The sequence below is a fragment of the Erythrolamprus reginae genome, chromosome 1 (assembly GCF_031021105.1).
Source record: "Erythrolamprus reginae isolate rEryReg1 chromosome 1, rEryReg1.hap1, whole genome shotgun sequence".
Taxonomy (NCBI): domain Eukaryota; kingdom Metazoa; phylum Chordata; class Lepidosauria; order Squamata; family Dipsadidae; genus Erythrolamprus; species Erythrolamprus reginae.
This window is the reverse complement of record NC_091950.1, coordinates 163,852,646-163,870,669: the sequence shown is the minus strand read 5'-3', so window position 1 is coordinate 163,870,669 and position 18,024 is coordinate 163,852,646. Positions and strand designations below refer to the sequence as shown.

Below are 18,024 nucleotides of genomic sequence, written 5' to 3'. Positions count from 1 at the left end.
AATAAGGCCGAAATAGATCAATCCTAGTCTCCCTTAATTTTCAAATTCAGCTTAAACATGTGACACACACACACACACACACACACACACACACACACACACACACACATATATATATATATATATATATATATATATATATATATATATATATATATAGTGTGTATATATATATATATAGGCCGAAATAGATCTATCCTAGTGTCCCTTAATTTTCATCAAAAAAGCATATGACACACACACACACACACACACACACACACACACACACATATATATATATATATATATATATATGTCACATGTTTTTTTGATGAAAATTAAGGGAGACTAGAATAGATTTTGATATATATATGTCACATGTTTTTTGATGAAAATTAAGGGAGACTAGGATAGATTTTGATATATATATGTCACATGTTTTTTGATGAAAATTAAGGGAGACTAGGATAGATCTATTTCAGCCTTATTTTGTCCTCATCAGCTAGCCATACCCACTGGGACCTGAACCTGCAACCTTTGCCTTGTAAGGCAGAGAATTATCCTCTAGGCTACAGTATCCAATCCCTTCAGCTCTGCACCAGGGAAGGGTTACATATTTTGTGTTGAATCACCCTGGGTGTATCGAAGGAATATCACAGCTCCTTATTTGCCTCTCAGCCCAACCCAGGGCCATTTCCAAGGCAGTTAATTTTATTGATAGCTGACAATTCTATCTGTATGTGTCACATGATTTTTTTGCTGAATTTGAAAATTAAGGGAGACTAGGATAGATCTATTTTGGCCTTATTTTGGCCTCATCAGCTAGCCATACCCACTGGGACATGAACCTGCAACCTTTGCCTTGTAAGGCAGAGAATTATCCTCTAGGCTACAGTATCCAATCCCTTCAGCTCTGCACCAGGGAAGGTGCCATATATATAAAGTGCCATAGAGACACTTGGTTAATCAGACATATAGCTTCTCTTTGTTGTATCCTTGGAACAAAACATTTTAATCCTTCATAGCTTTTGATAATTTGCAAAAAAATATTTCAGTGACTTACAATTATATGAAAATTGATGTTTGTTTGTTTTTAAAAAATAAACTTACACTGGGTATATGGAAAAGTAAATATGATAACCTCTTAATAAGTAAATTTCCAGTTAACCTTTTACTTCTTTTAGTACAGTGCAAGCAATTTACTTTTCAACTCACATGTTTAGCAATGAAGTGTTCCAGTACAATTGTGCACCACTTACTGCAATTGAGACTCTAAATTGGAAAACAAACTATTTGAACTGCTACAGTTTCTTATTTTTGTTATCATAAGCATAGAGACTGAATGTATATTGTTTTAATAAAAACATACGGTTCTTTTTACATTCCTTTAGGAATGTTATAATTGTTGAAGGTTCCACATTGGTAATTTATAAAGTATTCTTGTTGCTGAAAAAAAACCTAATAAAACTTTTATGCCATAGAGACACCTGGTTAATATATTATTCAGCACTACTATTCAGAAGCTATTCAATAGAATGTATAGTTTCTACCAATGTCACAAAACAGAATATCGTAGAAGAATAAAGTGAACCAAAATATAAACATATGAGTTTGTCTATCATATTATGTGCAAAGATTGTGTTCATATATGATTTAGTCCACTGTATTTTTCGGAGTATAAGTGTCACCTTAGTTTTCGGGGAAGAAAACAAGGAAAAAAGGCTGCTGCCTCCCATCAATTTGCCAAACACCAAACAGCACACATGATATACACTGTTTGCTGTGTATTTCTGTGCATGTGTGCCTGACCCATAGAGATAGCAAAGAATTGGAGAAATGTACATTATGGCAGTATATAAATCCCAGAAAGTTTTTTTTTAATTTAATCACATTAACGTCTTCCAATTATTTAAATAGATCTACTCCAAACATGGCTGAGTCGAGATTTAACTCAGCTGCCTTATCTTAATACTAATGCTTAATACTAATATTTAATACTAAAACAGTACATTTCAGATTATACTTTTACAGATCTTTAAAATCTCTGCTATTTAAAAGAAAATTATAATAGCACTGGGCCTCTTCAGATCAAGCATTTATTTTAAAAAGCTTCTTCATTTTGTTAAGTTGTCTAGAACAACGATAAAGCAGTCTTTAAAAAACAAGTCTAATAAATTTGGACTTGTTACAGTATATTGAATCATAAGGGGGAAGATATAGTATAATGAATAATGATTAAGCAAGAGAGAATAATTATTAGAGGATGTAAAGAATAGTATTAAAAATTAAAACCAATTGGGAGTATGAATTAATAGGTATAAACTGGGTGGCGAAACTAGACAAAAGAGGCAGCAGGAGATTATAGTAATAACATACACTGTGAATAACAGATACCGTATGTATCTAAGCAGTATTAACAATATCTACGGTAGTAGATGGTATATACATATTAAGTTGACCTTTTTGAGGTTGGTTCTTTTTTGGTGGGGAGAAAAATAATTAAGAAAAAAAATCTTTGTAATTAAACCATCCATTCAGGCAGGGATTTAGAGGGTGCAAGAGGAAGAAGGTAAGAAAAAGAGAGAGGAGTGAGAGTAGGAGGGGAGGTAGAGAAGGAAAGAAAAGAGTTAGGAGAGGCAGAGAAAGAAAAAAGGAGGGGGAGATGGTAAGAGGAATGGGGAGAGAAGGTGTAAGAAGGTAGGTACCAGAGGTGAAATAGCCACCTGAGATAGGAAGCGGGGAGGGGAGAGAGGGAAGATTGAGATGGATGAAATAATAAAATTAAATTTAAAATCGGAGTGCAATTTATGCCATTGAACTATTGTTTTTTAAGTGATAAATATTTGTATATTGATTCTTATTGAAGGTGTATTCTTTTTTATGTTATGGATGTGGAGGAGAAATTTTTTTAAAAAAACTTTCTTTAAAAAAAAATAAGTTTAATAATATAGACATTTATAGTTATTGATTTTCCTCCTTGCAGCAAAACCCAAATAGCTAGTTTCACCCTTTCCATTCCCTGCAACAATTTGCCTTTGTGCAGCTTTAGTTTCACTTTTAATTTTAGCATGTGGGCTTGCAGGCAAACTTCAAAACCACCCCGAGTCCTCAGAGAGGGACGGCATACAAATCCAATAAAATAAAATAAATAAATAAATAAAATAAATCAACTGAGGCAGATAATCAGTGGCTTGTGCTAATCAGTTCTGCTGCTGTTTGCTGCAAGAAGGCAGCAGAGACCAAAGAGTGGGGATGGCTGGGTGGGGCTACATTTTGTGTATAAGATACATCCAAGTTTTTCACCCTCTTTTTTGGGGGTGGTGGTGGTGGTATAAAGATGCATCTTATACTCCAAAACTATGGTAGATATGATTTCTATCACTTTGTAAGTAATTAACATTTTGGTGCAAAAATAATTTACTATTATTTTTAGACATTTCTTGCAGAGACATTTATTACATTAATCAAATGCAGTATTAGTAGAAATGGGCATTTCAAATGAAGAAAAGTGGCCTTTGGCATGAATTTGAGACACTTGAAATTAACTTTAGGGAAATGAATTTTAATTAAAAAATGAAGACTAGTAATTTAACATGTATTAACTAAATCATTCAGCTTAGTATTATTAATACATTTGTTACAATGAAGTCCAGAGGAGTTTACTTGACTTAGAACCTAGATTAAATAGCTATTGGGAGATTAATTAAATTAAACATTTAGTAAATAAAGTAACAAGATATCGAAGAACAAAAATCCAGCTAATTTTATGATTGGATATGTTATACATACAGATTTTGAGGACTTCTTCATACCACAAATATATTCTCAAGATTAAAAAAATGAAAAGTGAGTAACATGTATTAAATTTTTGAAAACCCATAGCTATTAAGAACATATGATCATAAGGATCTACTTTATATTCCATATCACAAAATGCCTAGATAGTTGAATAAATACAGTTCACAAATAGGATAAGAGGTTGATAGCCTTTTCCCACTGTTACTGAAATTTCTTAGCAGTTATCTTTTAAGATAGTGTTGTTTAAATTAGAAACTTTGAATGGGTTCCCCAGGGACCCAGGGGGAAAAAATAGAAAGTAATCTTGAATGTAATAGTCAGAGATGTCATTCATTCCCATTGCAAGGTATTTGTAAAAATAATAAAATCATAGGGTTGAAAGAAACAAATTATAGGATTCGTTACAGCATCCTCAATAGATGAATATTTAGTCTCCTTTTAAAAGCCTCTAATGAAAAGAAAGAAACTATTCCATTAATCAACAGATCTTATTGTTGAGAGGTTCTAAAGTCCAACCTTAGTGCTTTAGTTATATATCTTAGATGCTTCATCCCTTCAGTTCTAGCCTTACCCTCTGAAGTTATTAAGAATAGATCCAACAAATATGATATCCTTTTTGATATTTGAAAATAGCTGCCATGTCCCCTCAATCTCCTCTTCAGCAAGCTAAATGTAACTGTGTCTTTTAACTGTCCTTCAAAGGGCTTTATTTTCAGTTCTTTCACTGTCTTGATAACCTTTGTTTGGACTTGTTTCAGTTTATCAATTTTCTTTTTAAACTAGAATTGAATACATCATTTCAATTGCCAAGGCTGAATAGTGTGGGATAATTACTTCCCACTACTTGAATTCTGTGCATCCCTTGGTGGTCAGTGTTGCTGACCTTCTTTGCAGCTGCATCACAGCTGGGTGATTGAGATTGAGGGGTCCTTGGTGCTGTCTGATCTCTGAATAGACACTTCATTACCCTAATTAGGTAACATCATTAGTGGCAGGGATGGGTTCTACTTACCTTCCCCACTGGTTTGTATCTTGATGGAAGTACACATTTTGTGTGCAAGCAGAGCTCTTGCACATCCCCATATGCAATTTTACTTCAACGCATGATCAGTAACTTAAAATCAGAAGCGCATCTGAGGAGCTGAGGACCTGGGCTTCGGAAGGAATAAACATCAGTATAAACCTGGGGGCAGAGGGGAGGGCCCTCTTTCAAGTGGCAGAACAGTAACATCACCAGTGGGTCGCTACCGGTTTGGCCAAACTGGTCTGAACTGGGAGGAACCCATCCCAATCAGTGCTAGCAAGGAGCACAGTTTACTATCAGTTTATATTTGGTTAGTTACCTGTCTGCGTGGGGAGTTGTCTTAGAGATTATTTGGCTGGGCAGTTTATTGATGGCTCTATAGCAGTTTCCTGATTGAGGTATTATTTACTTGGTTGTTGGTCTGAAGTTAATCTTGGAGTTAATCTATGCTGATTTGAGTGCTGATTATTGATGGAGAGGTACTGGAGTCTTTTTCTCTTTTGGGCTGGTTGGGATTGAGATAATGTTGAACTCATGGTCCACCAGGACATCTAAGTCCTTTCCCCCATTTTATACATGTTTTTATTGTTTTTCTAATCTAGAGAAAATGCATGAATTTATACTTTCTGTTAAACTAGAATGAAATTTAACATTTGTTATTCATTCATTCATTCATTCATTCATTCATTCATTTATTAGATTTGTATGCCACCCCTCTCCACAGACTCGTTATACAACAACGGGTATCACTTTTCATGAAATGGCCAGCCATATTAATTTGAAAACTACTTTTTAGGTATGAATCCCAAATGGTTGATTTGTCAAACCTATAGTTGGTCATTTTGTCAGTTACATACTATGAGAGACTGTCAAAACCTTTCTTAGTGTGTGTATATCATATCTACAGTATTTCCCCAATCAGCCAGTCTGTAACTCTGTCATAAAAGGAAATTAACTTAGTCTGGCATGACTTGTTTGCCATAAATCCACTGTTAATTAATGGATTCCTGTTTAAGTGCTCATAGCCATCCTGTTTGATGATCTGTTGGCAAGGACCTTGCTCAGTAATGAGATCAAGCTCAGTGGCCTGTAGTTTTACAGGTTTTGTTTATTCCCCATTTTGAAAATAGGAACAACGTTAACCTTCTTTCCATTTTCTGAGATGTTGTTTGTTCTTCGGGTTTTTCAAATATTACAGATAGTGGTTGTGCAGTTACCTCTGCTGGTTTCTTCAGTGTCCTATGGTATAATTCATTTGATTTGCAGACTTCAACTCATTTAGATTAGCTAGCTCTCCACTAGCTGCATGTTATCATTTCTCAGCTTGCACATGCACAAAACCTGACTTCTTACTGATCCCCATATTCCAATAAATATTTCCCTCGATAGCCCATATTTTCTAAATAATATCTGAAAACAGAGTGAATTATAAATCCAGCAGCAGTTTCTAAATTGCGTAATAACACAAAACAATTACAGCGAATCCCTCTTGCTTTCTTCACTTTCCACATTGCAATCTGTATTTGTGCCTCAGTATGTCTGTGTTTATCAAGGGGTCTTCCTAACTATCACAGTGGTATCTTGTGCACATCTGACTTAGGAATCAGTCACATTGAATGGTGTGGGAATTGATAAAAAAAAATAAGACTGCATTGTTTGCCTTCAACCTTCAGTATGGGACTTTCTCAAGAATAAATATACTTGAGAACTGCATTTGCAAAGGCAGGCAGAAGAAAGCTGTACAGTATATTTAAGTAGCTTCAGCTCAAACATTCACAATTGAAACAATCTGTGCCATCAACTCCTGTCCTAGATATATACATCTCAATACAGACATTATTTAAAATTAGGTCAGATAAATATTTTTTTTCTGGATAAGGTTCATTGATTACAGTCTAGCATGATTTTAGATGGTGAAAAGGGTGAAATGGAAGTGGTACTTCTAATGCTGCATCTCATGGCACAGATTTTGAAAGAACAACATTAAGTTCAAGCATAACCAAGTATGTTAGAAGTTTATCATTACAGATGTGTGTATTTATACTGTATACAGTGGTACCTCTACTTACGAACTTAATTAGTTCTGTGATCAGGTTCTTAAGTAGAAATATTTGTAAGAAGAAGCAATTTTTTCTATAGGAATCAATGTAAAAGCAAATAATGTGTGTGATTGGGGAAACCACAGGGAGGGTGGAGACCCTGTTTTCCCCCAGGAGATTCCTAGAGAGGCCTCATGGAGGCTTCTCACCACCTTTTCCAGCCCTGTTTCCTCCCAGGAGATTCCTAGAGAGGCCCCACAGAGGCTTCTCCCTGCCTTTTCCGGCCCTGTTTCCTCCCAGGAGATTCCTAGAGAGGCCCCACAGAGGCTTCCCCTGCCTTTTCTGGTTACAATTTCGGAAGCTTGGGTTTGTAAGTGGAAAATAATTCTTGAGAAGAGGCAAAAAAATCTTGAACACCCGGTTCTTATCTAGAAAAGTTTGTAAGTTCTTTTGCATTCTTAGGTAGAGGTACCACTGCATTTGTATCAGATTTTTCCTTCTCTTTTTCCTGTGTGGTCTTCAAATGCCATTAATAAAAAGCCGCCCCGAGTCCTACATAATAGGACCTGGATGGAGTGGGAGATCAATACAAAGGATTTAAGATTTATTAAGGGGAAAAATCCATGGAGGAATGGAATATTGGAACCCATTAATGAGAGAATTGTGGGATCTCCTTCACTAGATATTTAGAAACAGAAATCTACAAATTATGTTAAACTTGAGAGAGTTTGGCTAACTGAAAGATGAACGACAAAACCCATGAAAAGAAAACATTGTGTATGTATGAAGAAACCCTTTATTTCTATGCTTTGCAAAGTTCCTATATGGTGATTTGATGAACATTTAGAATTTTTTATGAATATATAGTGAGTCTGTAATGTATTGTAGGTCAGAAGTCATGCTTTCCTGTTGTGTATTGAGGATACAATTGCAGGTGCCTTAGTTACAGTTGCTATAAGAGGAGTATAACTGGAAGGGTAGGGAGAGAGCAGAAAAGTCTTTATTTATACAAGTAGCAGGTGCACTGTAATATACAATCTAGGTTAATTGTTATCTTCATTCAGGTGTTCATCATTCATTATCTGGAGTGGTTCACTAACAAACACCCCAAAGAATCCAGCCAGCTGATGTTTCTTAAATGTCATTGATTGTGGCAGATGCTCTTGTGTTCACCAAGAACATCTATATCTATGAAGTGAATTAGCTTCTACTTGAACCAGGTTCTATATTCATTGGAAATCAAAGTACATATAGTCATATACATTTTGGTGTAGTAGATGTTTACTCTCAATTAATCCTCATTGATCCTTCCCAAAGCTGATATTATCTTCAAAAGATTCTTTGGCAGAAACCAACAGTAGAAATATGAGGTTAGAAAGAAGTTTTTGACTTTTTGTGTCAATACAGTATACCTCTCAGAGAATAGCGAATGAATAGCATTTTAATAGGACATAATTGCCTTGAAATGTTTAGATAGGAAGAAATGTATACATAGGAGTTGTTTTTCCCACTTATTATTCTCAACAATTAATATGGAGAAGTTTACTAAAGTGGAATGCATGTACAGTTGCATTAGAGCCTGGGTATATTTTAAAATTGTTATGAATATTTTTAATCACAATACTTAATATTGTGCACATTTATTTTACTTAATCTTGGATTGAAATCAATCATGGCGAAAATAGCATCAACCTCATTTTGGAGAGTATTAATGCATACTCATTGATTCTGTTTTCATTTATGTTTAGTTTGATTGCTTATATGAGTTTCAAAATTTGTAAATAATTGAAGGAAATACTTTGAAGGAAATGGTATGTTAATAGAACAGATCATCCTGAAAATAAATGCCAACAGAAATCAAATGCAACTTTTTAAAAAATAATTGAAAGTAAAACGATCTGTATTTTGCATTCAATTTGGATGATGGCAGATGTACAAGTTAAAGTCTGTGTAAAATGACTCCAGATGGCTGTTAAATTTTATTTTTCCCAAATAGTCATAGCTCGGTAAAGCAGGATATGTACTACTGATTTTCCCAAGTATATGCCAGTATTATTCCAAAGACCATTATTTGCTTTCAAAGTTTTCTGTGACTGTTGTATTACCAATAGACTGCCATTCCCCACATGGTCTAAATTCATGAGTAGATTTCATTTCTATTCATGTACAAGGAGATTGCTGATGTCTGCCAAGTCCAACTGCCAACTTCCTTTTAGCCTACACTGTCACATAGAATTCTGGGATTCCCTAGCCCTCAGTAGTGTCTTTCTGGAACTGGGAAAGAATTGTAAAGGTTCTAATAGAATTATAAAGGCCAAACATTTTAAACAGTGAGAGCATTTTTTCTTTCTTTCCTTTATATAACCACAAAAAAGGGCAAAACTATTAAATTGCTCCTCATATTATATAAATTTATTCTACTATACCTTGGAACACTTTGTTAAATGAAGTTACTATCACTTGCTTTTGAGTCAATCCCTTTCCTTCCTTGCAACACACATTGATTTTAGCATATTATACACAGGCATATTATGCAGGTAAAAATCTTAATTCCTTCTAGAATTATATATATAATTCCAGAAGGAGGAGAAGAAATTAGGATGCTTATGTGTACAATGTATACATAGTATTATTTCTTAACAGGCAGCTTCTGGTAGAGAAAGAGAGTTGTATAATACTTCTATAGTGAATGAGAAAACCAAATAACAGTTTTTAAGTTAGACCTATGAGACCACTACTGAGAGCCAGTACAGAGTAAGGGTTAAAGTGCAAAATCTGATTTTGGTCTTCCCTGTCCACAGCATACTTATCAATTAATAACATTAACACAATCATTATGTTTAATTCATAAATGTCTAAACATTATTACATGCATATATTTATTAGACAAGTACTGTATCTTAAATGTGGAGCAAGGAAGTGTGGAGCTTCAGTCCCTCAAAACTTTCTGCTGATGTACTTTATGTACAAACACTATTTCTGCCATAATGACACACCAAAGTATGTGATTCAGGCAATCAGCCCTGCTTTCTGAAGGTAGAATCTTGTCTGATGTGATTCAGACTGAGTTAGACTGAGTTAGACCAAAAGGCCTCCTCAAGATGAGACATCCCATCGAGTCAGATAAAGATGTAAAAAAAAGAGGAGTTATAATATATTTTTTAACTCAGTCTTATGTTGCCATATTGAAAAATGGAGTAACACTGTAAATTCTAGGTGCATGTGTATGTATATGTATATGTATGCTCCACATTTTAAGATACTTGTCTAATAAATATATGCATGTAATAATGTTTACACATTTATGAATTAAACATAATGATTGTGTTAATGTTAATGGATAAGTATTAATTGATAAGTGTTATTAATTGATAAGTATGCTGTAATATGTTTTTTCTGTTGGATATATGGGCAAAATATGTGATATATATACCCTGTTTCCCCGATAGTAAGACACCCCCGATTGTAAGACATATCGGGGGTTTCAGGGGGGTCGGCTAATATAAGCCGTACCCCGAAAGTAAGACATATGTCTTACTTTCGGGAAAACACGGGGGTATTGCCGCCTCCCTCTCTTCTAGCTGCGCGACGCCTCCTGCCCACGTCCTCACCGTCCCCCTCTCCATACGTCGCCGCGTCTGCCACCTCCCTCTGATCTTAATGAGCGCCGCCTCCTGCCCACTTCCGTGCCGCCCCCCCTCCATATGTTTTGGTTAAAACAAAAAATTCGACAATTTTTTTCCAATATAAGACATACCCCGAAAGTAAGACATAGTGGGGCTTTTGGGGATAAAAAGAAAGTAAGACACTGTCTTACTTTCGGGGAAACACGGTATATGTATCAAATGTTTTTAGCTGACATTTTAAAATTAAGGGAGACTAGCCACACCCTTCCTTACTGGGATTCGATCTGGCAGCTTGTGCCTTATAAGGCAGAGAATTAACAGTTGAGCCACCAGACCTGATCCCTTCAGCTCTGTACCAGGGAGGGGCTATATGTTTTTTGTGTCGGATCACTCTGGTATATTGAAGGAACGTCACAGCTCCTTTTTGCCTCTAGGCCCAACCCAGGACCATTTCAAGGCAGTTAATTTATTTGTGTAATAATTTGAGTGTCTATGCGACGTTTCGGTGAAATCACATTCACCATCATCAGGCTGAAGTTTCAAGCTTCGTGCTGTTGTAAATATGGAATATTTATATCCATATTTATATCCATATCCATATTTACAACAGCACAAAGCTTGAAACTTCAACCTGATGATGGTGAATGTGATTTCACCGAAACGTCGCATAGACACTCAAATTATTACACGGGGCAAAACCCGAACTCAGAACAATCTACATACATATACCCGTGAAAATCTACGAAAACACACACACACATATATATATATATATATATATATATATATATATACATATATATATATATATATATATATATATATATATATATATATATATGTATATTTTCACGGGTACAGGTATGACGGTCTTGGTATCTTCGGGTTTCTTCCCGTGTAGGATTTGGAAATTTCTGGCGACGTTTCGATGAGGTCACACTCATCATCTTCAGGCTGGTGTTTCTGTCCTTGTTCTAAGGTGAACACTGCGAGACCTGAGCTGCCTTCCTTCTATAAATACTGGTGGCTGGGTGTGGGTTGATGGCTCAGCAATTGCCTGCTGTGTAGAAACTTCCTGGTGAGTCAGTGGGGTAACATCTGGGGTCATTGATGTAGCTGAAGTATGCTGATTAGTTAATGGTTGTTGATTAGGCATGATATCCTGAGTAGTTGGAGCTTGCAGGCTATTTGATTGTTTTGCAATGTGTGTTCTGAGTCTAGTTTCAGTTTTTATGGCTGGGTTACTTTTGAGGGCTGGTTTCCAGATGTCTGGTAAGCGGGAGGTATGATCCCGCTTGTTCATATTTTGGGGATCGAGATAGAGATACATCCCCAATTTACGAAAACATATATATATAACTATTTTTCTAAAAATAATACTTCCTCTAATACAGGGATGTCAAACTCATATTGTCACAGTGGTATCATATGATGTATCGGGACTTTTCCCCCTTTTGCTAAACTGGGTGTGGGCATGGCCAGTGTGTGATGCAGGCAGTTTGACAGCCCTCCACTAGTAGAAGTACTTAAATATGGCAGCATTGCAGAAACAAGTCTTTCAGCAGTGTTATTCAGAAATGTTGATGTTTAAAGCATAGTATAGTTAAGGTAAAAAACAACTGAATATTCAAATATACTTTTGATCCTGAATAGGAAGTTTTATTTTCCTAATTGTTTTGTAGAATCTATCTTAGCTCCTGAGTTTAACTTCAGTACATTAAAGCACCACCCACAATTTATACAGTATTTGTACAATCAATCTGGTTGTTGTTTTTTGCCTACATATGCCTAGAAGAAATAGAGAGAAAGCTATACAAATATGTGAGTTTTTTAAAAAAAAGTAAAAATGATATACCTTAAACAATAAAATGAATTGCTGTGGTGAAAATCAAATAATCAACTCTCACACTGTAAGTTCAAGAATGCATAAAATAATTTATTTTATGGTTCATATTTAATATGTAATCATAAAGCAAATTCCTTTTTTTTTTAATTTACCCAGGAACTTGGAAGCAACAGCCCACCACAGCGGAACTGGAAGGGAATAGCAATTGCATTGCTGGTGATTCTAGTTGTATGTTCACTGATCACCATGTCCGTAATTCTTTTAACACCAGGTAGTAATAAAGTTTTATTACTTATTTGTTTTGAATATTTAAACTCTAAATTGCTTGTATTTAGTCTAACAATAATATATGAATAGTTGAAATTTAGTGAGTTATTGCTATGTGTAATGTTCCAGTTTGCCACTAGAGGGCCACTCTACAAGGGAGAAAGAAGAGCAGCCATGATTGACCAGGCTGTTTGACAGCCGACTGTAGAAGGGAGCTGTCAAACACCTCAGATTGTTAGTTAGTTGTTAGTGAATTTGCTGTTAATAAAGGTTATGTTTCAAAGCATACATAGTGCTGCCTCAATTATTGCACCCTGTCGGCTCAACAACTGAACACTGGCAATGAAAGTAGAGCCGGGATGGCACAGCAGGTAGAGTGCTGTACTGCAGGCCACTGAAGCTGACTGTAGATCTGTAGGTCAGCGGTTCAGATCTCACCACTGGCTCAAGGTTGACTCAGCGTTCCATCCTTCTGAGGCGGGTAAAATGAGGACCCGGATTGTGGGGGCAATATGGTGGCTCTGTTAAAAAGTGCTATTGCTAACATGTTGTAAGCCGCCCTGAGTCTAAGGAGAAGGGCGGCATAAAAATTGAATAAATAAGTAAGTAAGTAAGTAAGTAAGTAAGTAAGTAAGTAAGTAAGTAAGTAAGTAAATAAATAAATAAATAAATAAATAAATAAATAAATTGGGATTGCAAAACTGATGTGAGAAGTGGCCAACTTCCAGAATTGTCCTGGTGGGAGATGTTGCATAATGATCCTGGTGGGAGGACGGGCCTGCCCTATGGAAGTAGATATGGGGTTCGCTGTGTCCATCATGTCTTAGAACATGCTTAAGCAACTGATCCCAATGATGTCCAAGTGACCCCTTGGTGCTTAAAAACTATTAGGGTTTCCAAATCCCTATAGTGGGAAAATATAATCTCTTCAATGTTCAATATAAGCATGTTAGTGATTGCTTACCCCTTGTCATAATAGAAAAGCCTCTCAAGAGCCTCTTGGGCCTTGATTGTTTCTCCTCATTGGTCTCATCCATAGGGAGGATTATTTCAATAAAATGGAGGACTACTCGTGACACCCATGGAGACACTCCTAGTGACACCTGTCAAACCAGATGGAAGCATTTATTTGTGCTCTGATGATAAATGCCAAGAGAGGGATGGCATATAAATCCAATTAATAAAATAAATAAATCATTATCTGCCAATGCTTACACAGTGCCAGTCTCTATGGGCAGAGATGCAATTTTTGCTAAATTTGACTTATCCCAGACTTATCACCAGCTGGCTGTCAATGAAGCAGCTGCTGAAGCCCAAACCATAATTACCCATCACAGGGCTTCCCATTTCCACCACCTCCAGTTCAGGATAAGCATCAACACTGGGGTGATGCAAAGCTTAATGGAGTGTCTCTTGCATGGAATCCCAGGGATGATTCCATACTTCAACAATGTTTTGATTTTGTCATCCAATCACACAGAGCTGATGACTCATGTATGTTCAGTCCTTACCAAATTTCAGCAAGTTGGCCTTTGAGTTAAACATTAAGAAAAGTGTTTCATTGCTATTCCGCAAGTGAAATTCCTGGGATTCCATGTGGACTTGTCCGAAATCCATCCCACTGCTGCTAAGATTAGGGCCATCCAAGAGCAGTGCCCACTAACTGCTCAGACAGGTTTTCTTGTCCTTTTGAACTTTTATGCCATTTTTCTTCCACATAAGGCAACCATAGCAGAACCACTGTATTGCCTTCTTGACACTAATGCCCATGATGTTGGGGCAATCAGAAGGCTGTTTTCATGGCTATCAAGCAGTTGCTCTTATCCAATGCCATCCTTGCTCAGTACTGTGAGTACCTGCCACTGGTCCTGGCTTGTTATGCCTTGCCATATGGAGTAGGGGCTGTGTTGAGTCAAAGGCTGCCCAATGGCTCGGAGGCCCCAATCACTTTCTTTTCTAGGACTCTGGCTATGGCCGAACACCGCTACAGTCAGATTGATAAGAAGGCTCTGGCTTTGGTTGCTGGTGTGCCATGATTTCATCGCTACCTCTGCGGCTGCCACTTCAAGATGGTGACTCACCATAAGCCCTTTCTAGGGCTTCTGGCTGGCAACCAACCGAGTCCTCCCACGCTGTCTCCAAGGATGATCCAGTGGATGGTATTCTTGGCCAGCTATGGTAGGGTAAACTGTTGACCAGTGAAGACTATTGATAATTATCTATTAACATCATGAATATTCCACATCTCATCATGCACAGGCTACTGCCACACTTCAGATTTCTGTGATTTGAAGCAAATCTAGAAAATATCTTAAACAATTTTTTTAAGGTGGGGCAGAAAATTGGAAGCACTTGACTTTTTGGCATCATAATGTTTGAAAATCAATCAAAAACTGACATATTTTAATGGGTTTTTTAAAATTCTGTTATTTGATATGTTTTTTAAGCTACCTTTTTAAACAGAAATGTAAGGAAATGGGTTATAACCTTCTAGAAATGGCAGACCTCTCAGACTTTCAAAGTCTGTTGGTGCTCAAATGGCAGGCGCTAGCATAACAGAAAGTGCCCGAATGTTTGGTGTTTCAAGAGGTAATGTCTCAAAAGCAATGACTGCTTTTGAAAGAGAAGGGAAAATGTCCTCAGCCAAGCACAGATCTGGTTGAAAGTTGAAGTTGTCTGAGAGAGACCATTGGACTCTAAAGCGAATTGTTAGAGTGGATTGCAAGACCGCAGCTCCTAAAATTACTGCAGAACTCAATAGACACGTACAGAACCCAGTTTTCACAAAAACTGTTTGAAGGGAGATACACAAATCTGGATTCCATGGAAGAGCTGCAATTAAAAAACCTCTGCTCTCAAAGACAAATGTTTCAAAGCATTTAGAGTGGTGTAGAAACCACCAGAAACGGTCCCACAAGCAGTGGCAAAATGCGATTTTCTCTGATGAATCATTGTTTACCCTTTTTCTGACCCCCGGCTGTGTTTATGTTTGGAGACAGCCAAAAGAATCATTTCATCCAGACTGCCTTCTCCCAACCATCAAACATGGCGGGGGTTCAGTGATAATCTGGGGTGCTTTTTCTTGGAAATCTGCTGGGCCAATCATTTCCCTTCATGGAAGAATTAACAGCCATCAATATTTAGGACTTTTGGCCGATCAAATTCATCCTATGGTTCAATAACTGTTTCCAGAGGGGGATGCCATCTTTCCAGATGATAATGCACCAATCCATAGAGCAAGAAGTGTTAAAGAATGGCATGAGGAACATTTTAATGAAGTTCAGTATCTCATCTTTTTTGTCCACCCCTTGTATCTGTAAGCAATTGTTAGGAAACTGTAAATGCTTTGCTGAAATTTGCCTCATTGTAAATATGTGAAACAGTAAAGAAATTTAAATGGCAGCAGACTGCCCTTTGTAGAGCATGTCAGATTTCTCCAGTTTCAATTTCTGAACATAAGGGGTCCTGAAGAAGGCTAAGAGATAGGTATAGCTAAAATAGTTTTCTTCCCATCACTGAAAGTCTTATTACAGCGGCATGCATAGAAGGGGCGAGGATCAATGTGGTAGTTTCAGCAGGTAACAAATGCACATCGATTTTTACATGTGTGATATATAAAGATGGTAGGGCTTTGACTATGCTGCTGCAATGGTCATTTTGATCTTTTGGATCTTGTTAACTGCTTCCCTATTAAATCCATTGCTGCTCATCTCATTTGGACAGTGCATAAGGGCATTTTTTCAAATACAGTGATACCTCGTCTTACAAACGCCTCGTCATACAAACTTTTCGAGATACAAACCCGGGGTTTAAGATTTTTTTGCCTCTTCTTACAAACTATTTTCACCTTACAAACCCACCGCCGTCGCTGGGATGCCCCGCCTCCGGATTTCCGTTGCCAGCGAAGCACCTGTTTTTGCGCTGCTGGGATTCCCCTGAGACTCCCCTCCATGGGAAATCCCACCTCCGGACTTCCATGTTTTTGTGATGCTGCAGGGGAATCCCAGCAGCACAAAACTGGGCGCTTCACTGGCAACGGAAGTCCGGAGGTGGGGTTTCCCAGAAAGGGGAGCCTCAGTGAAATTGCAGCATCGCAAAAACACAGGGGTCTGGAGGGGTTTTTTGAAGACTTCGGGGTTTTTGTGATGCTGCGATTTCACTGATGCTCCCTTCACTGGGAAACCCCACCTCCGGATTTCCATTGCCAGCGAAGTGCTCGTTTTTGCGATGCTGGGATTCCCCTGCAGCATGGCAAAAACACAGAAGTCCAGAGGTGGGGTTTCCCATGGAGGGGAGCCTCAGGGGAATCCCAGCAGTGCAAAAACGGGCGCTTCGGCTGGCAAAAGGGGTGAATTTTGGGCTTGCACGCATTAATCGCTTTTCCATTGTTTCCTATGGGAAACATTGTTTCATCTTACAAACTTTTCGCCTTACGAACCTCCTCCAGGAACCAATTAAGTTCACAAGACGAGGTATCACTGTATTTTGTCTCATAGCAATGAGGAATTGAAAATTCGCTAATCAGCCCAAGAGCACAGTGGTGGCTCACCTTTCTGGCTTTGTGGACCAGCAGGGGAGGGGAAGAGGGAATCGTTACATGTGAGTAGTGAGTGTGAGCAGATTCATTTACACAAGAAGCAGGCACATGTGCCTGCTGTTCACACAGTTGGATCCTCATATGTGTGCTTGCCTGCCCGCTATGTGCACAAGTGGAACTGCGCATACATTTGTGCTTACTTGTTGCTTCCACAATCCGGTTCTGAATGACCCACAGCCTGTGGGTTGGGGTGCCCTGCAATAGCCTTTATTTTATGGTCTTTATTTCAGTCAATAGGCATACCCCCACCCATTTTTATTGTTTGCTTTCTGAGAGAGCAATTATAGAGTTAGCTTTGTTAATATTTGGATGCAGATTAAACTATTTTCATATACAACAAGCTACAAATAATAGATCAACTCTTCTAGCGCAAAATTCTTTATTTAAAATTATTTATGAAGTGGTATCGCCTGATCTAAGGAGATTCTGAATATCTCACCTTGTACTTTATTTTTCTACTTAAGTTACTTCTACTTAAGTTTATTTTGTATAGAAATGCAAATCTTGTCAGAGAGTTCGGATCCCTTGAGAAAAGCAGAGCAAGTAAATATCAAATTAAGATTAGCTTTTTCATGACCTTTAGAGTATTAACATACTGCGAGACTGAGGGCTGCCTGAGGGACATCTGTCATAATGAGTATTTAATGTTTCATAGTTTATAAAACTCCCTACTGACTCTACTCTTTCCCTTTTCAATGGTGAAAGAAAGCCAACAACTGCATTGGAGACTACATAATGATCAATTAAGCAAAACCAGATTGTGTTGCTTTGTAAATTGATTGATTGATTGATTGATTGATTTGATTTGATGTGACTTGACTTCTAGGCCACCCAATCCCTTGGGA

The 18,024-nt window shown here is 37.4% G+C and overlaps 1 protein-coding gene across 1 annotated transcript in view; it reads left to right on the top strand.

The window, feature by feature from the left end:
* The window catches only part of DPP10 (dipeptidyl peptidase like 10), a 259,843-nt gene that overhangs the window by 50,079 nt on the left and 191,740 nt on the right, over positions 1 to 18,024 (top strand). Inside the window, exon 2 of the mRNA XM_070731023.1 lies at positions 12,472 to 12,586. Within this exon, the coding sequence (XP_070587124.1) occupies positions 12,472 to 12,586 (115 nt within the window). The remainder of the gene's footprint in view (positions 1 to 12,471; positions 12,587 to 18,024) is intronic.